General features: G+C 39.1%; 1 protein-coding gene and 1 long non-coding RNA gene across 4 annotated transcripts in view; one reads left to right on the forward strand and one right to left on the reverse strand.

Moving 5' to 3' along the window:
• Positions 1–1,304: 1,304 nt before the first annotated feature.
• The window catches only part of sntb1 (syntrophin, basic 1), a 34,069-nt gene continuing 8,233 nt past the window's right edge, over positions 1,305–27,140 (reverse strand). Inside the window, exons 2-8 of one of the 3 annotated variants that reach the window (XM_077598818.1) lie at positions 19,669–19,906; positions 16,312–16,429; positions 15,602–15,691; positions 14,099–14,238; positions 12,968–13,164; positions 5,364–5,593; positions 1,305–3,214 (exon numbers count right to left, since the gene is read on the reverse strand). In XM_077598818.1, the coding sequence (XP_077454944.1) occupies positions 3,122–3,214; positions 5,364–5,593; positions 12,968–13,164; positions 14,099–14,238; positions 15,602–15,691; positions 16,312–16,429; positions 19,669–19,906 (1,106 nt within the window). In that variant the 3' untranslated portion in view covers positions 1,305–3,121. Of the gene's footprint in view, positions 3,215–5,363; positions 5,594–10,899; positions 12,158–12,967; positions 13,165–14,098; positions 14,239–15,601; positions 15,692–16,311; positions 16,430–19,668; positions 19,907–27,140 lie in introns of those variants that run through there. The other 2 variants (XM_077598820.1, XM_077598819.1) reach the window with 2 other exon arrangements.
• Positions 3,108–8,630, forward strand: LOC144073185 (uncharacterized). Its single transcript, XR_013300031.1, has 4 exons — positions 3,108–3,288; positions 5,348–5,582; positions 7,640–7,746; positions 8,020–8,630. It is a non-coding gene; the product is annotated as an uncharacterized LOC144073185 (long non-coding RNA).

A 27,140-nucleotide genomic window follows, 5' to 3' on the forward strand; every position in this document is an offset into this window, starting at 1 on the left:
AAATACTCAACATTTATCAACAGTTTTATGGGTTTTATTAGGCACCAGAGACTTCAGCAAAACAGGAAAAATTGTGTATTTTGGCAAAACATTTGGGACACCTGCAAGCTATTTTAAATTGTCAAAAGATGCACCTTTTTTATTACTTCTGAAATTAGACTACCAAAGATAACACCATCATTTTTTGAATTGATGCTGTTTATTTTAACGTATGTAACCTTTGCAGCCATTTACTAATGAATCTGTCTGGTCAACAAATCCGAGGAGGACAATTGTGAGTCACTGAGCCCATTTGTCTCAAAGTCAATGAGAAAGCTCAGTGACCATGCATGTTTGGCCATTCAACAATTTATTTGTGTACATCAACCTCCACACTACACTGCCTCAAATGAAAATAGTTTCTTTTTATTGTGTTTTCTCAATCATATTAAAGCTAGACTGAATTTAAACTGAATGTATACCTTGTCAACAAATTTGTGGGAACCATTCACTCAAATATTGAGTTACTTAACCAAAAACAATGTGCTCATCTAGAATGTTTAAGGTAAACCTAGTCATTTTAAGCATCTCCTCACTTGAAACTTACTACTGAGAGGACAAAAACAAACATCACAAGCCAAAGAATATACCATAACCTGGTCACACGTCATTTTGTGTGTTCAGGCAATATGTGTGGAGACAAATTTGAGTGCATTTCCCGTGTTTTCGTGGGTTTTCTCCACATCCCAAAAACATGCATGGTAGGCAGGTTGAACCCTCTAAATCAGGGGTGGCCAACACGCGGCTCTTGAGCCACATGCGGCACCAAGACAAAAGGAATGGGTCTCTTTGCATCTTTTCATTCATCAGGGCACATTGAAAACATATAATGAATTATATTTTAAAAATAATTGGCAGATTGAATTTTTTTAACGCTGCTTCAGAGGTAACGGACCGCCAATCGACTGTGTATATTTGTGTGTCTGTTTTGTGACTGTGTGAAGTGGCTCTTTGACTCAGTTTAAAATTTTTGCTCTTTGTGTGCAACTTGCTCGCCACCCCTGCTCTAAATTGTCCCTTGGTATGAGTGTGAGCGTGAATGTTTGTCTGTCTTGCCTGTGATTGGCTGGCGACCAATTCAAGGTGTCTCTCACTTTGGGCTTATATGGGTTAGGCTCCAGCACCTAGGAGGAAGGCACCATTAGATGTTTCATGTAATTTTCCATGTGCACGCACATTTCCCCACACAAAACAGTCGTGTAAACCTGGCCTAACATAATAGTAGCAAGACCAGAAATGATAATACAATGAAAACAAACTTGCAGTCTGTTTTAAATACATAATTTATGTGCATCCATTGACTTAAAAACATTGTTTCATTGTGACAAATGAAGGCATTATTCTCGAGCAGCATAAAACCTTTCACTCTCTACTTTGTAATTGTGGTATTTGTTGCCGTTATACAATTCTCACAGTGCCTTTATGATGCCTAACAACTAAATAAGACAACACCCACATTGCAAAATCATTGTTCACAGTGCACAAAAAAGGAATAAAACATGTGAAAATTTAAATACTAATGAGTGCTGCTATTGTGGGAAAAGTCCTTCGAGACAATGTTACTAAGCATTCATCCTGAGGTAAGTTCCTCAAAACGATCCATTTGCAAGGCACAACAACGACGTGGCTTTACGGTTTTGCATTGCTGCCATTGATCAACAAACAGTTCTTAATGGGTACATTACAGCGTTCTGCCTATTATGATTTTTACTTCTTGGTGAGTTTATGATGTTCCATTGACAGCTGTTTCCATGAGGGGGAAGTACGTTCCTGAGGTTTGCCACAAATATGTCGGAATCTTGTGAAATCTCACATTCGGTTAGACCACCAAGTGTTCCTGGAAGCAAACGAGATCGGTTGAGGCCTAAAAATAAGACTACTAATCCCACTATGGCCTTTGGATCTGAATGAAATAGGTACAATTGGTGGGATTTCTGATCCCATGCAGCTAATCATTTTAAGAACCTTTCAAGAACAGTTGAAATCAATACAGTGATGGCAAAGAAGTGGTTAAACCCGACCTAGTCTTTAGCATTAAAGCATACTGCAGCTTTCTACATGGTGAACTCTTAACATCACTGAATTCATTTGTGCTTGTACTTGGATGTTGAAAACCAATCAGCTGGTACTCTTTACATGGTTTATCGGGTATATGAGTGAGACAAGATGGATTTATCATCAAACAGTTTCCGATTCTACAGCTACCAAGATCGTTTATACACCGTAGCTACAAAAATATAATTTGCATTTCAACACTTGTATAACACAGTTGGTTTTTAGAGCAAAACTCTTGTGTTTTGAGTTAGCTGAGTAATCTTTTCTAGGAAAACAGCCGTCCAAAGTTTTAGTACTTTGTTATGAACTTGGACATTCGGCTGTTTGGCGTTTTGGTGTTGAACACTTGTGTTGGTACTCCAGTGTTTTAAAACATTTTATCCTGAATTTTTTGCAACAACATTTTTTGTGGATTGAGTGATTAAGAAATTCTAAAATTGCTAAGAGAAAGGAAGCCAAAATTAAGTTATCTGTTTTCATTGTCAAATAAATTAACCATTTGGTCATTGAAATCAATTACTACTACATTAACAGAAACAATTATAGAGAATATGTCAGTAATGCAAACTTGCTCTTCATCAGGGGTGGCCAAGTCCGGTGCTCGAGAGCCCCTATCCAGTCTGTTTTCCATGTCTCGCTCCACCACCACACCTGAATCAAATAATTGGGATCGGTATGAAGGTTCTGGACATCTTGCTGATGAGTTGATCATTTGATTCAGGTGTGGTAGAGGAGGGAGAGATGGAAAACAGACTGGATTAGGGCTCTCGAGGACCGGACTTGGCCACCCCTGCTCGACATGGTCACCACTTCCCTTTATCAGCTCCAAGTCCAAGTGTTCTCTGATGTTAACCAGAAGTCTTCATGATTTTTCACCCTGAACTCCCTACACGTTTCTTCAGTGTTACTCGTACAGAGGCTCGGAGAGAGGCTACGTTCACCAAGCTTAGCTCTCGGGCAAAGGGTGTGTCAGTGTGGACTCCTGGATGTGGACGCACAACAACGGAAATCCATTCCAGGGTTACGGTCAGGCCACTAATCCCAGTCTGGAAATTTTTGCAGAGAGGAAGGAATGAACGATGAAGACGATTGGTTTGGGACACGAGTGGAGGTCCAGTTGCTGTAGGAGAACAATGGATACAGAGACATGAAACATGCAACCTGAAGGAGGGAAAATAAGCAGACACATCCTGAGTAAGTGTAAAAGTGACATTAAAATGTCAACATTTCCTAGTGCAATATAGATTAGACATCAAGATAGCTGGAAGAACAAAGCTCTTTTTCTTCCTCACCTAACAATGGGGTATCTCACTGGCACTATGACTCAGTTCCTTTCCTGAGGCCTGTAAGGAAGCTTCAACCAATAAAATCTCTCTTAAATCACAGTTTTCTTGCGCTAATAAAACGCGGATGACGACTGCTATTCTCTAGTAAACCATGTCACATTAATTAAGGTCGTCTATACTACCCTCCATCTGCTGACAATTTGTGATAAAATACTACTATGACTCGTCTTGGGCAGTACTTAACTTTAATCGATGGATATATTCAATGAACATACACTGTCCTGCCATAGGCACATAGTAGTTAGCGCTGAAATAGATGTGCACACACACAAAAATTGTTATGAGTGAGGGGAAAAAAAGCAAAAGCAGGGTCTGTGTCCATTCATTCTTGCAGTGGAGATTAAATGGAAAATCTACCATAAAGTCCGTGAGCAGGATACAGAGCTCACCTGTGTTTGCGTTACAATCTTGGTGCCTCGAGCAAAAGCATTTTACATATGCTTTAAGAGAATAAGTTAACAAAAATGCTGTAAAGGCTTGACTGCAGCCAACTGTGAATTAAAACACTTCATGATAAGGGAAATAAATATCTATATGTGCCACTTTATTTTTATAATTCTCTCCCAGTTTTTACATTTTCAAGCATTGTTAAATGTTTGTATTAATAGATATTAATTTGGGACAATTTGTTAGCATCTCTTAAAAAAATAGTTTAGAGTGTCATTTTCAGTAGAAGTGTGAATTCCATTTTTTTATAATTTAAAGTTTAAGGATGCAGAAATTGGCTCTTGACCATATGGTCATCGTGCTAAACCTGTCTAATAACAGTTATTTGGTACACTAACAATTAGTATTCCTGTTTGATGACATATAGGAAGCCTCGAGTTTTCTTCTAAAAAATAATTATGGCCCATCTTAGCTAAATACTTTAACAAAAATAGCATTGGACCAGTAGTGCTTAGAATGACTAAGTATCGGAAAATAGCATAATTAGGATCGTGTACTGCATGAAACATTCTTCTTACATGAAGTCATCCTTTAAATCTACTGTAGCCAATATATAGATTTTCAGGGAAAATTTTCAGGTGGCTCTTTAGGTGCAAATGCCTCTGCGGGGAAAGTAAACAGTGATGTGGAGACAAATTTAGAAACAGATTGTGTCTGTGCCAAATAACGACAGCAACTTGATGAAGAAAAGGCCCAGCAGATTTGTCTTTTAAAAGTATGGCTAATGAGCCATCAGCCAAATCCGCAAGTCGTACCTTGGGAATTTTAGGAAGCCACGTTGATGACAAAATGTCTCCTTGTAGCCAACAGAGACTTTTCATTTATACTCCGCTGTAAATAATGAGTGGGACATTCTATTAGAATGTCTCAGTTTACATGAGATAAATCCTATAATCCAAGAGGGTAATTAATTTAGCCCCTTTTAGCATGTCAATGCTGTCTTTCTAAAAACTGTCAGTCTTGGAACTGACAGCAACATTAATATTCATGGTGTGCTCAGATGTTGTCAAGGGGGTGAAAAAAAGTGACAGTTTCTAAAGCGCAAATGCCAACTTTTTATAAGGAAGATGCCTTTGGCAGCCGATTTTGTCAACTTGATCGTAATTAGTCCTGACTTCTTGAAAAAAAGTAGTAATCTCAATGTTTAAGGCTGTGGTTTGAATTGATTTAAAGTCTCACCACACGGGCTGGACTGTTGGCTGCTCGTGACTTGGTCCTAAGAGATATTCTGTGAAAAATTCCAGTCAATTGCTGCCCAACAGTTTGCCAGTATTTCAATTTTTACTTGACTTCTTTCAATACCAGAAAACTTGCTCTACAGGTTCAAATGACCCTAGAAACTTTACAACACAATTACCATCCTAAATTAGAGTCCTCACCCTGTTATAGACAAAAAACACCTATAAATCATCACTTGAATCGCTGTTACATCTAAATTTGTCATTTTCTGTTTTTTAAAGAGAGAACAACACTCACAATCTCCCCCTCCTTTCCGCCAAAGTCCAGGAATAGCAGTCGAACACCATCATCCGACGACATCCTCAGTTTTTCATAAGGGTAGGACAGGAGGGCTCGTTTTTTGGTCGACATTTGACGCCGCCCCTCGTCTCCATTCTCGCCGTCTCGGACTTTGTGTTCAGCCAAAACGGAGAAGCCCTGCTCGTAGTGGATCACCAGCTGGCACTCCTGACCTAGGTAAAGACAACCTGAAACATCCGTTGAAAGTGTTCATAAGTTGGGAAGATTTTCTTTTTTAAAGACACTTGCATTGCATGTAAATGACGGTTGATACAATATGAGCATATGCAGCATACAATATGAGCATATGAAGCATACAATATGAGCATATGCAGCATACAATATGAGCATATGCAGCATACAATGAGCATATGCAGCATACAATATGAGCATATGCAGCATACAATATGAGCATATGCAGCATACAATATGAGCATATGCAGCATACAATGAGCATATGCAGCATACAATATGAGCATATGCAGCATACAAAAAAGTTTATGCCTAAACTGGGAGGGTCTGTGACCGGACGTTTGGTCCCCGGACGTTTGGTCGACCGAACGTTTGGTAGAACGGACGTTTGGTCGACCGAACGTTTGGTAGAACGGACGTTTGGTCGCTGGGTTCGCTCGCTGTCAAATTATGAAAGAGAGTTTACTGTTGATATTTTGATATTTTTATACTTTGATATTAGATATTTAGATATTAAACTCTCTCTCCCTCTCTCTCTCATGATTATAATTTTGAGAGCTGGTTTCAACAGTAACAACCCGGCGACCAAACGTCCGTTCTACCAAACGTCTGTTCTACCAAACGCCCGGTCAACCAAACGCCCGGTCGACCAAACGTCGGGTCGACCAAACGTCGGGTCGACCAAACGTCGGGTCGACCAAACGTCGGGTCGACCAAACGTCGGGTCGACCAAACGTCCGGTCGACCAAACGTCCGGTCGACCAAACGTCCGGTCGACCAAACGTCTGGGGACCAAACGTCTTTCGACGAAACGTCCGAGTACCACTTTATAGTCTACATTGCTTTTTATAAAGAGTTCCATATGCACATCTCTGTCCTCCACCACATTTTTCTAGATTAAAGTGTGTACATTAAAAACTAAGAGTAAGAATAAGTATGATCCGAGATACCTTAAGCCCTTCGGTTGAGCTAAGGTCTTTAAAACATAGCTTTTAGATAAGACAGTAATCCCTAAGGTTTAAAAGAATGAACTATAGCATCTTGACAAGAAGCATTTACCCATTCAACCTTTTACCACAGCAACCTTAACCATTTTTTGTAGGAAATTCTTCAAAGTTAAATTGGGTTCTTAGTCTGTCTGACAAGGAGGAAATAATCCTTTAATACTAAAGCAATTGGTTGGGAAATATTGGACCTGTGCCACATCCCAGTGTGCTGCCAATAAACATGTAGTCGTACCATGAGAACCTTAAGGATGTTGGACAAAATGTCCCTGCAAAATTAATTGGGTGTTTGCCAAAAAGTACATCATCCAGTCATCTCAATCGTAAAAAGTGAACTGCTCTAAATAGTACAACCTCATGATAAAAAAAGAAATTATTATTTCTCCATAATAGAACAAGAGTAATAAGGGGGAAAGAGATATCTTTGCTGCAAATGCACAGAAAATAAAATGATCATTATTCTGTTTTGTTTTTTGTGCCCACTGGAATAAACATAACTCCTCCATTTTTTACAAGCAGTGCTGTATTCATTTGTAGTTATTTCGGAAACATTTTTTTTCTTTTTTCCCTTTAAAAAAAAGTAGACTGTCAACAATTTGTGGTTAACCAAGGATAAACTTTAGGACCAATACAGGTAATTGTGTGCTTGTCAGGTTTGCTTGCCAATCAATTTCTTTTAATTGACAGCTTTGGATGTGGTCTTGTCAAGTATGCTGGAATTCCTTTTGACTCCCAGTTCAATCCATTCATAGATGTTCTATAGCACTTGTTCTCATTAGGTTTGCTGGAGTTTGTACCAATTGAAACTTGGGAAGAGGCTGAGTACATCCTGGACTGGTCGCCAGTCAATTGTACCACAAATGGAAATCATAATTAAAAAGAAAATGCATTCCCACCAACATTCACACCTATGGACAAGTTAGCCTTCAAAGAATCTAATATGTTTTTTGACCGTGAAAGTATCCTGATAAAACCAATGCAAACTCTGCACATTACAACTAAATAGAGCCTACCTAAAATTGTGAATTTTTTTTCCAGATGCCCAGCTGATAACTTCTGTAGTCCATCTACTTCATCGAGGCAAAAAAAGCCGCTTAAAAGTTGTGCAATCACACTTGCAGACTCATCTTCTTCCTGTATGTCAGGTATGTTTATTTGCTATGTCAGATTAACAATGACTGATTATTTGTTGGCTATAAACACCATGCAGCATCATTTGTCCCTTCTTACTCCATGATGCGTTTTTTTACTCTCTATTTTCTTTCTTTATTTTACACGCTTTTTAATTTACACATCAAATCTGCTTGGCTGCCAAGCAGTGAAATCAGGATGTATTTCATTTTCATTATTTGAAAGGCTCGAAGTCGGTCTTGGTACACAATGGCCTGATGCTTTTTTCCCTCTTTTTTTTACATTAGAAGCTTCTTTCTCTTGACATCATTTCCTCTACAGAGCTGCATGTTTGGGCAAAGAAAGGACAGAGAGCCAGAGGCAAGTTATTATCTTGCCTTTGTTTACTGATAGCCTGAAAAGGACGTGTTTACACTGTGTGTGTGCGTGTGTGTGGGTCTGCCTGCATGTGGGCGTGTGTGTGTACAGGGCGAACACAGTTATACATGGTTGTGTGTGTGGACTGCATTTATTCAAGTATGTGTGTTACTGTTCCCTGTAGCATGGCTTGGGCATCTTTTATATGACAGGATTATTTTTTTCCTTATTGACGGTAATAAATTATGAAACACTAATCCTATCCTCATCCAAGATGAGAGGAGGGTGATCTGTTTTTACAATTTCCATTCAAATGCTTATTTTTTTTGCTTTCCAAATGTACTAAGCACTTTCAAATGACAACATAAGAAGTGGATTGCAATTACAATCACTACTAAAGAGAAATCCACTGTGGTGGAATAATTGGATTGGATTGGAACTTTATTTCATCCCGTATTCGGGAAAAATCCTTGGTTGCAGTAACAAGACAGTACCAAGCATTAAGAAATATTAAAATGCAATTAAAAAAGATAGAAAAGCAGGGAAAAAAAGGTACAGTAATCGCTTGAATACCGCGGTTAATGTAGACCAGACATGGCCACGATAAACGAAAAACCGCGAAGTATGCTCACCCCCATTACAAATGCTTTTTGCCCTGGTTTAATTCATCAATTCACAGTAGCAAACCCTAGATTAAATTAGAATAGATTGATTGGAATGTGAAAACTATACTAACGCCCTCCCGATTTGAGGAATCTAGAATGTTCATATCAGTAGACTTCTTCTCCAAGCTTTCATCTGGAGCTAATTTAGCTGATTTTGGACAAACCGAGGATCCTCAACTCACTGATATGTCAACAATAAAGACAAGTAGGTGATTGACTTTCTAAAAAGTGACCCGTCAATACTAGTAAAGGCCTCGTCCACGCGAGTATTTCGCAAAAAGAACATTTCCCTACAGTTTGGCCTTTTTATATATATATATATATATATATATATATATATATATATATATATAATACACGAGTATTTCGCAAAAAGAACATTTCCCTACAGTTTGGCCTTTTATATATATATATATATATATATATATATATATATATATATATATATATATATATATATATATATATATAAAAGGCCAAACTGTAGGGAAATGTTCTTTTTGCGAAATAATCGTGGTTTTATATATATATATAAAAGGCCAAACTGTAGGGAAATGTTCTTTTTGCGAAATACTCGTGGTTTTATATATATATATATATATTATTTAGATATTAGTACTTACAGTGTTTTGATAGGCTTATAGCTGTAATATTTAATAAATATACACTTTTTTAATTGTACTTTTGTTAATGGGGGTGAGCCTACTTTGCGTTTTTTCGTTTATCGTGGCTATGTCTGGTCTTCATAAACCGCGATATTCAAGGGATTACTGTAGCTCCCTCGGAGGTTTTGACACCACTTCTAGTCTAGGTGCTTTTTGTTGTTGTTGTTGTTGTTGTTTTCAAAAAGCCCCAGATATTCTATGCATTCGAGAACACAGACAATGTGAAGGACGGTTGACTGAAGAATGTTCTTCTTTCAAGTCACCAAAGCTTCATTCAATGATTCATTTTGCTTGTTGAGGTTTTGAATAAAGAGCTCGATAATGTGTCTTTCTTTCTTAGATAGATAACTCAATAAACTTCTCTGAATAATGCAATCAGGATAATGTTGTGCAGAAATTAAAATTAGCCTAATGGTGTCACACGGAGTTGGCCGGGTCAAATTAACTCAAACTAGCAATTAGCTATGTAATGTTAGCTGGTCATCACTAAATTGTGAATGTGTTTTATCTTTAAGATTTATATTGGGTCATCTCAAGGTATTATGTTACAACTCCATTTCCAAGTCTCTGCTTTATGCTTAATTTACATGTGACGTAAGTATATCATGGTATTAACCATATGACCAAATTTAATAATACACTGGTTGAAAATGGGGGCGGCCCAGCGGCTTGAGTGGTTAGCACGTTGACCTCACAGCTCTGGGGTGCACAGTCCACCTGTGTGGAGTTTGCATGTTCTCTCTGGGTCTGTGTGGGTTTTCTCTGGGTTCTCCGGTTTCCTCCCACATTCCAAAGACATGCATGGACACTCTAAATTGCCCCTAGGTATGAGTGTGAACGTGAACGGCTGTCTGTCTGCTTGTGCCCTGCAATTTTGCTGGCCACCCATGCAGTGTTCCCCGCCTCTGGCCCGAAGTCACCTGGGATAGGCTCCAGCACCCCTCACGACGAGGATAAAGCGGTGCAGAGAATGAACGAATGAATGCTTGAAAATGACATTAAATGTAGGTTACACATTGATTATATTAGAACCCTACTGTGCTGCACTTAAGGCACCACACAGCAGGTGGATTATGGTAATTTTAACTTCTGCTCTTAGTAATATACATTTTTAAAGCATTATAAATTAGGCAACCTTCAGGTTTCCTTGTCAGGTACCTGCTCATTAAATTTCAATTCTTTTTTCAACATTGTGTCCTGCAGCTTCCACATTTCTGCCATGCTTGTGAAACGCCCCTTTACCCTATACCTATTGTATATTAAAACACTAAAAGAACGTTACATTTTTATGATTAATTTAATGAAACCCGGTTGTGAGTACAATGGGTATTTAAAAGCGACTGGCAAATCCATATTTTCATACTAAAGTCAGAACAAAATAAATACTGCTGCACCTACAAGGGAGATCAAGTTATCTGAGAAAGCCCTGAAGGAAAAACGTGTGTTATGCATATATAATGAGAGGAGTATGCATGCTAAAAAAAGATACATTTTTGACATTTCAATTTTCTGACATGCACTTGTAGATATTTACACTGTCAAATATTGTGGAACCATTAACAAGATTAGTGGAGACCAAAACAACAAAACAACCTGCATTCCAATTACCAGAAAATGATTGTTTTTCCTTAAAGGCACGTGTGTCTGCAATTAGTCATTGAACATTGGTTTAATCTGAATTGACAGATAAATTTCCTGAACAACCTCACATTTCTGTGATCAAGGGTTCAATCCCGGGTCCAGGCCTTCCTGTGTGGAGTTAGGCTCCGACACCCCCAATGACTCTTGTGAGGATAAGTGGTTTGGAAAATGAATAAATGAATGACTATATAGCTTTTACTTATATATACAGCTTTTACTTGGTTGTGTTTGTTCAGGATTTATTATCTATATAAGATTTATTTTTCGTCAATTTATATCGTCAAACTACTTCAAAGAAGCAGCTGTTTGTTTTGCAGTTATTTCTGAAAAAAATTGATGTGGACTTTTTGATTACCTGTGTGTGAGAAAAATAAAATAAAATCAATAAAAGCGCAAAGAAAAGAATCTCGATTCTATGCCTGCTACAAAGCATTATTTTTTCCAATACAGCATTTAGTCATAGCGCTCAGTACAATTAGGAAAAGTCACATTTCTCCTAGCTACACATGACACGCCCAACATGATTGTGATAACGAACCTTTTGGCGTTTAAATGTGTCAAGTGTGGATGTGATTGAGCACTTTCATCTTGGATAAGTGAGTGCAAAAGCAATGCAAATGAGCTTGCTTGTGATAAGTGATGCAGAAATGACAGTAATAAAGAGGAAGACAAGCTGCTATCGGGCAGACGTCAATGTTGGATACAAAAGGGGGGCGTCTGAAGTAAAACTTGGCACCGTGTGAAGAGTTGGGGCTGGTGAGGGGAGGGCGTGGGGTGCTGAATCAATGGGAGACATGCAGTTCCCAGGACATTTTGCGGAGGGGGAGAAAAGGGAGGCAAAGCCAGCGAGAGAGATGGGGGAGGGAGTTCCGTTGGAATTCCCTCGACAATTGATACACAATTACAAACATGCCGAGAAAATGCTGTTCTCATCTATAAATAGCTTGTAAACATCTTCCAAATGGTGCTCGACTACCTTCTGTGGATGTTTGTGTTAACATTCTGCTTCATGAGCTAGCTTCAAGACTTTCTTTTAGGCTCGCAGCACTTCAGGCTCTGCATTCTGCATTCCCTTGACTTCCCAGCGCATATACGTTCTGCTGGAACATGCCACAACATATTATCTGAGGAACCGTCACAGGATCCCGCGCTACGACCTGCACCGCTTATTTTCCTTTCCTATACTTCTACCTTTGTCAGTAAATGCATATACGTCTCAGTTTCGAGAGGTTACATCAGTGGCGGGCCGTCAGGGCCTTCAAGGCCTTCTCTGCTGGCCTAAGAAATATCTGAATCATATATTATATTTTGTCCATCAATACTTATTAAATAATTCCAAATTGCTTCCCTGGCCCGGTTGTAATGTCTGAAAAGCTCCAGTATTTGTATTTAATCATTAAATGCTGCTAGGAAGTGGATTTTACCCCATTTTTTATGTGTCGCAGCTGTAGCTGTAGTCGAGGTTTTATAGCCATAAAATAGTTTTTGAGGGTTGGATTGATTCGTTGAAGGCGCTACGAGAAAATGCACGGACCGCCACTGGGTTACATATATATTTAACATGACATTTATGGTAAAAATACTTTTTATAGTGAGTTGGACCTTGACTACAAGTGTTGCCTTGTGAACATTTTTTCTTTTTTTGGAATAAGTGCAATCATTCACTGGGTTATCACCACCCCCTGCCTCCTCCTCCTAAATCTTTTTCTCTTCACCCTAAAAATTGTTTCATATTTAGGGGGTGGGGGACTGGAAAGGATTTTTGCATTTCAATCCAACTTAATGCGGGAAATATATTTGACATATTGTGTGAATAACTCAAAGTATGAGATTGTAAACTTACAAGTCAAGGAAATGTAGTGTATACAAATAGTATGTCAGTCTCTGTGTGATGTAGCTGTACTCACTAGTACTGACTTCTTTAATCATCTCAGCTGAAGCGTGACAGCCGTTGACTATTTGTCGAGTCCACAAGGACAAATCCTTGCTAGTTTCAGCTCGGAAAAGATGGGTCTCGATTCCAAGGCGCGTGCCGGTTCGTGTGGCAAAAAATAGCTCCGTTCCCGAGTAAGGAGACCCCATGTCGGGCCCAGAGTGCACCAGACTGTAGAGAGACAAAAATTCATGTTGAACAAACTGTAGAATCCGAAAGGACAGACATGATCGGTTCCATCATGCTGGCTGACTTCTAAATTCTTCTCATTTTAGCAAAAACATTTTTTTTAAAGGAATGAATTTGCTCAAATGACTTCCAACAGTAAAGCTTTCAAGGTGACGTTTTTGTTACATTTTAACATCTCATCTCATTTTCCGAACCGCTTTATCCTCACTAGGGTTGCGGGGGGTGCTGGAGCCTATCCCAGCTGACTTTGGGCCAGAGGCGGGGGACGCCCTGAATTGGTGGCCAGCCAATCGCAGGTCACAAGGAGACAAACAACCATTCACGCTCACACTCATACCTAGGGGCAATTAAGAGTGTCCAATCAGCCTATCATGCATGTATTTGGAATGTGGGAGGAAACCGGAGTACCCGGAGAAAACCCACGCAGGCCCGGGGAGAACATGCAAACTCCACACAGGTGGACCGACCTGAATTTGAACCCAGGTTCCCCACTGTGAGGCTGAAACGCTAACCACTCGCGCCACTGGGCCGCCCTACATTTTAACATCTCAACTTATATAGTTTTTCCAGTTTTACAAAGTCTCTTTTTCAAAAATACCTAATAAAAACATAAGCTAAAAAACTACAGTTGACATCATCTCACTCTATAAGCTTCCATGTCCTGATATGCCAAATGTACTGTGACTAAAAAGATACATGAATACCATGCAGTAAATTATATCGTACAGCAAAATACACGTTGGGAGAAATATTTAAAAAAAACTCTGATAAAACTGTGGGGACAAGGTATGATTTTGATAACATGGTACTAAGAACTTGGAAAATAAAATAAACAACTTTAGACTGGCCTATTAATCCTTCAAACTGTTATTTACAAAGTCACAAACAAGTTTCCACTGTATGAAGACAGACCCACCGTGTTGCCAGAAGAGGGTACGTGTGTGCTGGACTCTGCCAGGCCTCCTTGCTTCGTGGCAGGCTGTCATAAAGCAGTAGCTCTTTCTCTGTCACAACCACCAACACAGGCTTCCAGCACTGCTTATCGCTCTCACTTTGCTGCACAAATACATAAAATAGCCTTCAATTTTAGAGAATTGACCTCAGAAAGTCTCTGAACAGAATTGAAATATGAAATGCTCCAATAACTTGTGCACACGGTTGAATAAATCTTTAAGAGATTAAATAGAATGTATTATATGTGCAGCTAATGATCCATTCTTGAGGAAACTGTGCACCCCATCCATTTTCTGGTAACTAGTATGAGTGCTGCAGTACGGTGGAAGAGTGGTGAGGACATCGACCTCACTGTTCTGAGATTAAGGGCTCAATCAATCTTCCTGTGTGGAGTTTGCAGGTTGTCCACATGCCTGCATGGCTTTTCTCCGGGTACTCTGGCTTCCTCCCACATTCCAAAATCACGTATCGGGTGATTGATTACAGGCGGCTCGGTGGAATTAGTGGTTAGCGCATCGCCCTCACAGCTCTGAGGTCCTGGGTTCAAATCCAGGTCACTTCCACTTGTGTGGAGTTTGCATGTTCTCCCCGGGCATGTGTGGGTTTCCTCCAGGTACTCCGGTTTCCTCCCACATTCCAAAAACATGCATGGTAGGCTGATTGGACACTCTAAATTGCCCCTAGGTACGAGTGTGAGGGTGAATGGTTGCCCGTCTCCTTGTGCCCTATGATTGGCTGGCCACCAATTCAGCGTCTGGCCCAGAGACAGCTGGGATGGGCTCCAGCAACCCCAGCAACCCTAATGAGGATAAAGCGGTTCAGAAAATGAGATGAGATGGGTGATTGATCACCCCAACTTACCCGTAGGAGTGAGTGTGCACATGAATAGTTGTTTATGTATATGTGCCGTGCAATGGCTACATGTTATGTACATTTTCTTAAAAAAGTTGCTCAAACAAACAGAGAGGGAATCTGTATGGAATACATAAAAGCTGCTCTTTCATTTATATTCAGACATAAGCCCCCCCACCCCACCTCTTTTTCTTTTATAAGTCAATAACTGATCCAGAATACCAGTGAAATGAAATATGTGATAGAAATGCAAATTTCCATCACATATTTCATCCTTCAATCCTTTATATTCAGAATTCACATACACCTTTGCCACGCAGCTCAGCATGTTACATTCTTAACTCCTCTTATGACATTTTATCTACAGCACAGCTACCAAATCCTAAGCTGCTTTTAAACAATCACATGGCAGCATTTTACAGGATCAAGGGTCATCTTTTGAAAAGAATCTGCCACAAGTAGCAGGAGTAATGTTTGGCATTCGATGATATTCTTATTATGCTACCTCTCTTGCTCAGCTGTTATTGGCTTCTAATATTGCTAACTACAACAACATAAAGACTACAACGTCAACCGACCCACAAAAAAAGATACACTGGAATACACTGCTTACCTTCCCTGCCAGCCATCCCATGTTTCGAATCTCTTTGCTGCCAGCAACTCTTGACCTGGCTGTGTGATGAATGACATCAGCGAGTGCTCGCTGTGAAGAAATAATCATCAAGAGAATACATACATATCTAGGTTTTACCTATGTATCGATAGTTAAAGTCACACTCAGGAGGTACTTTACTGAATTTTAGAAATTTGACTTCATTTTCTGAACCGCTTATTCTCACAAGGGTAGCAGGGGTGGGGGGTGCTGGAGCCTATCCCAGCTAACTAGGGGGACCAGCCAGGGGAAAAACTGAATTGGCAGCCAGCCAATCACAGAGCACAAGGAGACAGACAACCATTCGCGCTCACACTCATAGCTAGGGCCAGGTTAGAGTGTCCAATCAGCCTACTGTTCATGTTTTTGGGATGTTGAAGGAAACTGGAGTACCGGTTCCCACGCAAGCCCAGGGAGAACATGCAGTGAGGAACCACCTCCGAATCGAACCCTCGATCCCAGAACCGTGAGGCCAACAACTGATGCCCGTAGTTAGCTGAGATAGACTCCAGCTCCCCCAAGACCCTTGTGAGGATAAGCAGTTCAGAAAATGAATGACTGACTGACAAGAGTCAGTTATTTAATTAGTGTGTAAAAATTCATGATAATTGGACTTTAAGATGACTTTGTGTACAAAATGTAATTTTTTTTTTGGTAACTGAGAGACAGACCTGTGTCAGCGTGGATGCGACAGCATGCATTGCTGAGAACCAAGTGAGGGCAGACGGCTGATCCGGACAGCGCAGTACCACAGTGTGTCTGGCGTCAGGGGAGTGCAGCTCCACTTGTCTGGAGAAGACAATTTCATCATAAAGGTGACAATGCCAACTGTCAACTCTTTATTATTTTCTTTTTTTAGCTGTCTGTCGCACACATCAAATGTTCTTTTACATTTCAATCCAAGATACTTTGCTCCCGATTAAAAGTGTTATCAAACTGCTATACTTTAATATCTCTCCAGGCCAATTCAGACAAAAATAGGCATTTGCCTCTAAATTACCTTTACAAATCTCTTTTTCCTGTGAGGGAGTATTTCTGGCCTCCATCGACATGCATCTATAGAATGCTTCTGGGTACCAGCAGCTCTTTGATTCTCTTTTCAGGGAATGTAGATTTCAAAAAAGGTTCTGTCGCAGGCTTCATGGTGCATAATGCAATACGCTGCCATTTGAGATTGTTACCACCAGTGTGGTTAAATCTTATATAAGTAAATCATTTTAGTGTAGGAGAAAAGGTATTTTTCTATAAATTACGATTAACAAAAGCACAATATGCATGCTACAGATGAGGAAAAGACGGTTAAATCTGTAGCAAAAAATATAAATTCCAAATGAGAAAATCTAATTTTCTCCCACCCCTACAAGTACGTTTAACGATCAGCACTGTCCAATGAAATAAAAAGTACACCACGTGGAGCTGTTATGCTCGGAGCAACAATGATAAGCAATGAGGAGGATAACGTTGAGTTTCAGCCTCAACACAACTGCAAATTTTATCTCTGGTGTTTACCAACATCCACATTCAAACTCAAAAGTCATCTGTTCAGGTACTTCTGTGGGAGTTAGAGTGAAACTTCCTAACCATGTGTGGTTTATGTAAAGGGGTTACGGGGGGGGTTGCGAATTTTGTGTTTTGACTCAAATGCGAAGCAGGCAGACACTAACGTAAGGTTAAATAACTAAGGCTTATTCACAAAAACAACAAAGCCTTAAATACAAAACCCTGGGAAAGTGACAGATTAACAAGTAAGACAAATGAACCAAACCTTAAATGGAAAACACAAGGGCAACGAGGAGCATTGGACGTGAATGTAGGACAGCTTCAGGACTGAACAGGGCAGGGTAGAAACAGGGATGAACAGCAGATGATTCGGACAAGAACTCACAAATAAACAGGGTTTAAAATAAACAGACATGAGTTGAGGAGACAATTTACAGACAGATAGGTGACATGAGATGTACGGGGGTGTGGAATAACAATGTGCAATATCTTGGATTGTGCAATATTTTCGAATTTACCTTTCCCGGACGTGACTTTTTATATTTTTATATTGCTTATTTATGTTTTTACTGGGAAAATGCACTTTGTGGAGTAGCACCACCAATTTTGTTATACGCAGCTGTGTATGATGACAATAAAGGCTTTTGATTGATTGATTGATTGATTGATTGATTGATTGATTGATTGATTGATTGATTGATTGATTGATTGATTGATTGATTGATTGATTGATTGATTGATTGATTGATTGATTGATTGATTGATTGATTGATTGATTGATTGATTGATTGATTGATTGATTGATTGATTGATTGATTGATTGATTGAGAGGCACCAGGGGCGGGGAAACCAGAGTTGAACTCAATGGGCAATCACGAGGACGGGTCACCAAGAGGAAAATGTTCAAACACCAAAAGCCCGACAAAACATCACAAAAACCATACCTAACAAAATGGACTTAATTTTCAAAATCAAATACTGACCAGATAAAAGCACAACAAATTTGAAGATATTTTCATATATTTTTGAGGAACCTAAACCTTTGTTTAAGGTTCAAACTGAATACAACTTAAGACAAAAAGGTGGGTGCAGTGGGACAGCATGCCACTGACTGACCCATCCTCATTTTTTATCATTATTTATATTATCATCCAATTAACTTGTGGAAATTGTACACCTCTCAAGATTAGAAATAAATTTATTTCACACACTACTCCAGAATCCCAATTATGATAAGGGACTACAAAACAACCTTAGTTTCCAAAGGACAACTAAAAAGTTTTCTGTTCCTCAACACATCATGTACTGAAGACAAATCAAAGAAAATTCGATTTTTTCGAGTACTGTGTAATACAATTTTTCATGTGGTCTCTAAAACAAATATTTCAAATCAGGCTTCACTGACGGACCGACTATCTGTCATTTTTTGGAAGTCACGGAGTCGTCTTTAGCTTTCATTAATGCAACATCTTGCATATGTATCTGCGACAACAATTTACTCAAAGTAACTGCTCCGAAACTAAGAAAACCAATACACCCTCTGACATACTTAGACTTAGTCCAAAGTGGAGTTTGAAGTTTATAGACTGAATTCTCGGTCTGTTGTCATTTGTCCCCATAGAATGTTAGTGTACAAGTAACAATTTGCATGTACACAACATGACCATTGCAATAGCTTGGGAAATTTTGAGCAGATCTGACGAGACTGTCTGAAATACACACATTTCATTGTCTAAAACACAAAACAAAGTGGCAGCTCGGGGGCCAAATCTGGCCCGCCGCATCATTTTGTGTGGCCCAGGAAAGTAAATCATGAGTGCCGACTTTCCGTTTTAGGATCGAATTAAAATGAAGAGTATAGATGTATATTAAATTTCCAGATTTTCCTCCTTTTAAATCAATAATTGTAATTTTTTTAATCAATTTTTTCTGTGTTTTTAGTTCAAAAATCATTTTGTAAAATCTAAAAATATATTTAAAAAGCTAAAATAAACTGTTTATAAAAAATGAATGTTCACGGCTTTTAATCCAGTTCTTTTAATCCATTTATAATTTTAAAAAATCTAAATATTATATCTAAAATGGTCCGGCCCACGTGAAATCAAGTTGACATTAAAGCGACCCGCGAACCAACCCGAGTCTGACACCCTTGGTCTAAAACAACACAGGTATTTAAAAACTGCTGCTTGAAGCAAGATTGAAGAAATATTGTCCTTTATGAAAGATTATCTCCACCTTTAAAAAGGCAAGTTATTCTTTCTGCTGACAGTCACTTGATAAAAAAAGATTACAATTCCTTTAAATTCTAGTCATGATCCTGTGGAAGCTTTCCTGCTATTAAAAAAAAATCCTCCCAAGGACTCTATTTAGAAAAGCAGTACATTTTAAGCAATCTCAATTTTAAATATTCTCCTTGGTCGATGATAGTCAGTTGGGAAATATTTTGTAGAAGTTAATAACAGTATGAATAATATAATAGGCTCATGAAGAGGAAATGGTGCAAAGATAAAATAGGATGTTTCAGTTACCTGTTTTCGGGGTCTGCTGTGGTCATGGCTCGCGTTACATAACACATCTTTAGTGGAATGCATCTCCTGTCACCTTGAAGAGACAATGATGGTTGAGGAGGTGAACTTGCAGTCTCCGGGGAGGGGGTAATGGAAGTACTGCCGAAACGCGGTGACTCTGGTGGGAGGGTCTCCCATCCAATCTCTGACACAGGGGAGCCTTTTTTCACGTACGGTGTGGCTTCTCGCATGTACTTCACTGGACAAGAGAAAAAAAAGTGCAGATGTGTCAGTGTTATATACAAACAAATGTAAGAATACATGACAGAAGAGGAAGATCTGTGATAACGGTGGGGCAACAGAGTGCCTATCATGGTTCCCCTGTTGTTAAATGTTTGTGGAACTGAATCATATCTAGGAATGTTCTGTGTACGGTCAACGTAGCTTTTTCAGTTTCCGCCCACATTCCAAAAATACCAAAGTTTGGTTGAGTGAAAACTCTACAAGTGAGGCTTCTCACCTGGAAAGGCTCCATCTCAAACATGAGCTTCTTAAATAGCATGCAACTTAACCAAACAGACACTGCGCTCCCTGCAAAAATTCTGTAAAAATAAAAATGATGATTTTGAAAGTAATTCTGTTCAGTCCATCTTGTACTGCACAAAAAATCCATAAGCTGCTAATCACTTTAGTCACTTTTTGTACATACTGATTTATGTGACCACTTATTCATGTTGACTATGACTTATTTATTTTGTTGACTTCTACATCATGCAGATTAGTTATTTATTTATTACTTATTTATTGATTATTTATTTATTACTTATTTATTGATTATTTATTCATTATTATTATTTATAGATTATGTATATTTGTTTGTTGTTGTGTTGACTACATATTTATTGACGATTTATTATTTGTGTTTGTTTTGTTGTTGTTATTTGTGCACTTCATGGTGAAGCTTTAAATCTCACATCTCTAATTGTACAATGACAATAAAAGCATTCAATTCAATTCAGTGTTTTTCAGATTACAGATCACGTGCACAGGAGACAAAGACATGCATATCACAAGCTCAATATGTCTAGTGTATATCCCACGTACTGAAACCTTGGTATGCTTGTTATGTTGAACAGACGTATTTCACTGTAGACACTGTAAATAATTGGCAGATGGTCGGTGGCATTTTGGATTTAGCATTGGAGGTATTGTCAAAGGAGGCATGGTGGAACGGTAACAAGCCTAGCCGCCAACCCGTGGACCAGAACTGACAAGCTTTCATGAATGGTAGTGTGGTTTTATGTGACTGTCCTCAATAGCCCTCCAAAAACAGCATATGCAAAATAATAACCCGCCGACTCACACCAGCAATGTCAGATTACAGAGCCCAATAAGACCCGATGCTTTGATGTAGTAAAAAAAGAACAAGCAAAGACCGTACATGATAAAGAACTCCAGTAATGTGCTTTAGCTGTGACGTGACAAGGATTCCTCGCTTGCTGCTTCAGAGACCATAAAAAAACATGCATACACACACAATGGCCGTGAGCAGTGCTAACTACAGGCACCAGGTGGGGACACCCTGAATCGGTGTCCAGCCAGACAAAATAAAAGTACTTGCCACTTGAACATCACCAAAGAGTCTCTTCTCCCCTCACATTTTTCCTTCCCTATTAATGAGATTATAAAGTTTCACCAAAACCATTGATGTTGATTGAATTAAGGTGTGAAGCCACCCGATGGTTGTAGAGGTTCACTTGCCTGACTGTGTGGGCTCGATTCCCACTGGTAGCCGTATGATTGTGAGTGCGAATGATCGTCTATCTCTACGACTGACTTGCGACCAGTCTAGGGTGTAGTCTGCTTTTGGCCGGATGTCGCCTGGGATAGGCTCCAGCAGCCCATACAATCCTTATGAGGATGTGCGGTATGGAAAATGAACGAATGAATTAAGCTGTGGTGAGGTCATCACATTGTGACGAAGATGAACAATATTTAGGTCAGTTTTTTTCAGAAGATTGTGGTGTTTCTCCAAATTTGACAATTTTCTTATTGGAGCAGAAAGTCGTTTGTACAAATAGATTCTGACAAATTGTTTTTATTGTTCTGACTCTGCATCTCATTTTCAGTTCGCCACGATTCTCCTGATAAATGTGCCGGCAGTGACAAGCAGCTGGGCTCGCATTAAAATTCCCATTAGCTTGTCGAAAAGAGCTTCACATGTTAAAGTCTACTCAACCCCATCCAGTTACATTTCGGAAATACTACACTTTATTTCCTCGGTTGCTAAAAAGCATTGGCAGTATAACCAGTTTTGAAACAACTTCATCAGTCTCATTAAATAGTTTTTGCCCCATCTTTGTTTTTTAACAATACTGACCTGCAGTCAAGGCAAGGGTTCTTCAGTATGGCAATCTTAATTGGTAAGAAGATTAAGGGGATAGAGAAAACTCCTCTTATTAGGTCTGTGAAAAGTAAGGCAGACGTTGAAAGAAGAACAGACTGGAGGCAAAAAAGTGAGAAGTGGATCTTGTGATTGTAGAATGAAAGCTTCCCTTGTAGGCTCTCTACAGGTAGCTGGCTATACTGCAAGACCTTTCATGAGACACTCACAGCAACCTTTTACAGCGAAATTGTTCCAATCCATGGCAAATTTCTTCTAACACTGAATGTGATGTAACTTCATCTTTACCTCTACTTAGGGAACAAAATTGGACCGTGCAAAGTGCATTTTGACTGGAAAATACAAATGAACAGAAGAAAAAGAAGAATGACATCACTTGAGTGAAGGAAAATCACCCTTGAGTGCACACAGGAACTAAAGAACTGCAATAGTGGAAGCAACCATTGCGAAAATTAGAGATGACACACCAGGGCTGTGACAAGAAAAAAAAGGGAGATGGGGGGGGTCAGAAGTTGGAAACAAGACAGACAAGACACAGCTGTAAGGTTCAAACCCAGTCTGATTTAGTGACAGAAGAAACTACCCATGTGGGAAAGAGACAGTGCTTGGAAGAAAGCCAAAACAAAAACCAATACCATAATAGAGAAACACTCTGCTTACTTTAATTGGGTCTGGAAGGGACTGGCACTCCCCCAGTTTCTATTCCGTTGAGAGGATTACGCACAAAGTAAGTGTTTGGAAGTGGATCTCCCCAATGGAGGCCAACTGGAACAGCTGTCACTGGACCTTTAGTCTCATTGAAAGCCACAAACAGTGACTCAAATGTTGCTATGTGTAAAGATCTCTTAACTCAGACAACAGAGACCAAAGTAGTTAGGAAGCATAATCCTGCCTCAAACATGAGGACACTTGTGGGGGGTAAAAACTGTACTGTGTCTAGTTTAATTCAAATAGTTTTGTTGGCCTAAGGAATAAGCAAAATGGATAGAATGTAGATGTAGTAAAAGTAAATCCAGCTCACTTCCTTTTAAATCTTTTGGGGCATGTTTATGTGGACATTTTAGTGTGCATTCATCTAGAAGACCATATGTGTGGTCAGACGTTGGATGTCACAAATAGAGCAAACTCCTCTCTGGTTTAGAGGTTAGAAATGTTTCATGCATTTTCGTGCTTTTGACCACGCTTTTTGATAGAATCGCTAATGTTCATTTAAAATATTTGAAAAAAAAAAATCAGAATTGAGGTCAGGGCTTTTGGGAAAGTCATCTATAGATGACTATTTTAGAGTCTTATTGGATTTACTGACATTAAACTTGCATAAAATTGTTGAAAAATGCTGAAATAATGAAAACAATTGTTTTATAGCCATTATGAACTGGAGATACTGTTAATACCAGAAATTAATTAGATAATAGTTTGTGAAAACACTGTACTGTATATTAAGGGACTTATAAATCATTTGTAGATGACTATTTTAGACCCTTATTGAATTTACTGACATTAAACTTAAATAAAATTGTTGAAAAATGCTGAAATGAAAAAAATCGGAGATACTGTTAAAACCAGAAATTATTTCGATAATGCTTTGTGTATAAAATGGGACTTATAGATCATTTGTGGATATTAAAAAAAAACACCAAGTGGCAACTCATCAAGATTTGTACTAACATTAACCATGTGTTGAAAATTCTGTTTTCATGAGCAACCACATTTCCAAAATCCTAGTTCTTATTCTCTCATGGAGATCTGACCAGTGAAAATCAACACAATACAAAGAAATCAGTGAACTGGATTTGGCAGAACTCATATTACCAGTAGATGCAGCTACATTTTGCCCCTTCAAATTTTCCACTGGCCATTGAATATAAATGAGTCCTAAATTTTTATAACGACCACTACTAGAAAATTGGGTCAAATCACAAAAGACATAATTGCCCCTTCAGGCAACAGGAGTTTTTCCGTCTTTTTTTCACAAAGCTTGGAAGAAGCATTTCTGCATTTGTTATGCTTTTATAGGCTTGTAAAAAGCAGCTGAATGAATATTTCCTTTGTATATATTCAGCACAGCAATTTTAGGCGATTACCATTAATGCCATCATCTTCTACTCTGACTCAGTTTCTGAACAAATGATAGTGTCCCTACATACATACTAGACGAGATAATGTCTAGACATCACTAAGCATGGCGCGCACAATCAAACACTGTCCCGTCACAATTTTCAGGCGATGACAGATTTAGATTGTTGGGTGCCGAAATGAAACACTCCCAGTCACCTGTATTCTCTCATCTCAAATAGGGCGGGTGTCCTAATTATATTCTCTCTTTTTTTTGTCTAGCATACATTATTGTACAGAAAAGAGCAAAATGGCTAGCACTATTGGAAACATCTTGTTCTAGTTGGGGAAAAAAGAGGCAAGTTACAACTACCTTCAAGAATGATGTGACCCTAAGCATATGAAAATAATTCATGATTTTGATATCCTTCATAAGGAGCAGAGTTTGTCAAAACTGTATCCCCCTGAACAAAGTGGAAATGCTTCTAGTGATCCCAAATGTGTGGTACAGACCAGTCATATATTCTCCCATAGCAAACTCATCCAAACATGTCTATGAATTTTAACTACTGAGGCACAGTCCTACTAGATGAAAAAAGGAGTTTTTCAAACACATTGTTTGCTTATACTAGGCTTCAAGGTGTGTCCACAAGCATTTGTCCTTAGGTTGTAAATAATATTTCTGACAAAAGTGTTTGCTCAAGGTAATACACAGAATTTCTATTTACCTAGGTTTCTCTCCCACTTGTTTAACAAGTTTGAATCCATCAGTGTTAAAACAATATACGCGGAATTCTCCTTCAGATGTGACCCTATGCATAAATAGACACGTCTGACCTTGCTTATCAATTTCTTTTAAGCACTTTCTCATTCTAATGGCTTTTCTCCCCCTTTTCAGGAAGTGACTTCCTGTAACGACTAAGTGGAGATCTGGGAATATCAAAGATCAAGTTTTTTTCTGTGAATGAAACATTGGATAAATTAATGAATGCATTCCAGATTCATAGAGATCTGTAACTCCTTCCACATCCACCTTCACTAGCGTTCTCAAATGAGCGGAGTCCATAACCTTCCAGCAACTTTTCCTCGCCTCCCTCATTAGTTCTCCTACAGCTTTGTGCTCCCACTTCACATTTCTCCATTAAAATCACAATTCTACTCCACACTCTCCTCCTGTTCCCCTGCTGCTCTCCCTTTGCTTATTTTTCTTATCAATTTTGCTTTTCCCCTCTGCAGTGCAGTCCCTTGTTCCCATGGGAAGGATCATCACCATGTGTGAGTGTGTGTGTGTGTGTGTGTGCGTATGTGCACACGCATGCACAATACCAAGTGAGTGAGATACTCGGTGTTCAACGGTCCTCGTGGGAACAGGAATAAACTCAGAAGTGGGCACTTACAGAATCTCTTTTTCCCGAATCTGTGAGTGTGTGTGTGCAAAATGATGTTCAGACTTGATATACTATCAGGCTAATTTTCATTTTCTAAAACTAACTGTTTGTGTCAGTAAATGCAGTGGCGCCTTAGTGAGACAGCAGGAAATGGAGGGGATTTGTGCCGTGCATAGAAAAAAGCAGAAATGGGAGCATGAATGTATATCTCTCATGGAAAGGCTTGTTATATAAGGGCCTTACTAGAAAGGTAAAATATGTTTGTTCCCAAATATAAAATAAAGTGCAATCTCCAAACTCAATTGATAGTTTTTTTCTGTGACATCAAGCTGGAAGAATAGGCAATTGTCTCATTTCTCAGGGTAAGACCATCACCAAGAATGTTGATTCTTCAATTACTGCATTAGAAGCGGTCCTGATCAAAATTTCAAGAACAGTTTAAAAATTGCTAGACTATGTATTTTGCAAATTTGGACCCTAATGAGGTTTTACTACAGCTACAATATGCAAAAGAAAGACGTGGGGTGACAGAAAAAAACTATCAATTAAAAAAAATACATGAAAAACTGAAGTAGTTTGTTTATCACTTCATCAAATGTTGAAGAACGCATCCTGTAAAAGCCAAAATCTGCCCATATTCTCACTTTCTATTAGGCATTCACACTGTCATGTCCAAATGATCGGTGTTGAGGTTGGATGCAGCAAGACAGTCAATCTAATGTGAAAGATTCTGAGGATTACGGAACCAAAACAAGTGATAGAGCCCCTAAAAATTACACCTGCACTGAGCCGGAGGCTCCGATCTGCTGTCTATAAAGACACAGGGTGATCCTCGACCCAAATTTAAGCCCATATTGATGCCAACAGCAGCGCAATATCCATCAGACAGCATCTGTGGGGAAAGGATTTCGAAAACAACCCAAAAATAATTCAAAGGCATCGTCTCTTTCAATGCCACAAAACTACCCTTTTGGACATTATCAGAGACCATCAACCATTGGACATTGACAGCTGGGAGAAAAAGTATTATTATCTGATGAGGAAAAATGTAACCTTGACGGTCAAGAGGGCTTCGATCATTAATGGCATGACAAGGAGATCCCAATTGATATAGGGTGCTTTTTCATTCAGTGAAACCCTGGCCCTTCAGGAGGTGAAGGTTCGTCATATAGGAGGCTGATTATGTGCAGATGTTGCAATGAGCATCCCTCACGACTGAGGGCCCTTGTCCATGTAGTAACAGCTGCGTTCTGCAACAGGACAATGCTGCAGTTCTCAAAGCTCGCTTGACCAATGACTTCTTCAAGGTGAACATCACTCTTTTGTACCATGCCTCATGTTATACTGATTTAAATCCCATGGAGAAAACATTTGGAGACTGATAGCAAGGGAAGTTTATAAAAATGACCATCCGTTACCGTGACCGGACGTTTCGTCGAAAGACGTTTGGTCCCCGGATGTTTGGTCGACCGGACGTTTGGTCGACCGGACGTTTGGTCACCAGGTTCGCTCGCTGTCAAATTATGACAGAGAGTTTACTGTTGATATTTTGATATTAGATATTTAGATATTAAACTCACTCTCTCTCATGATTATAATTTTGAGACCTGGTTTCAACAGTAACAACCCGGCGACCAAACGTCCGT

The sequence above is a fragment of the Stigmatopora argus genome, chromosome 4, assembly GCF_051989625.1.
Source record: "Stigmatopora argus isolate UIUO_Sarg chromosome 4, RoL_Sarg_1.0, whole genome shotgun sequence".
Classification (NCBI taxonomy): domain Eukaryota; kingdom Metazoa; phylum Chordata; class Actinopteri; order Syngnathiformes; family Syngnathidae; genus Stigmatopora; species Stigmatopora argus.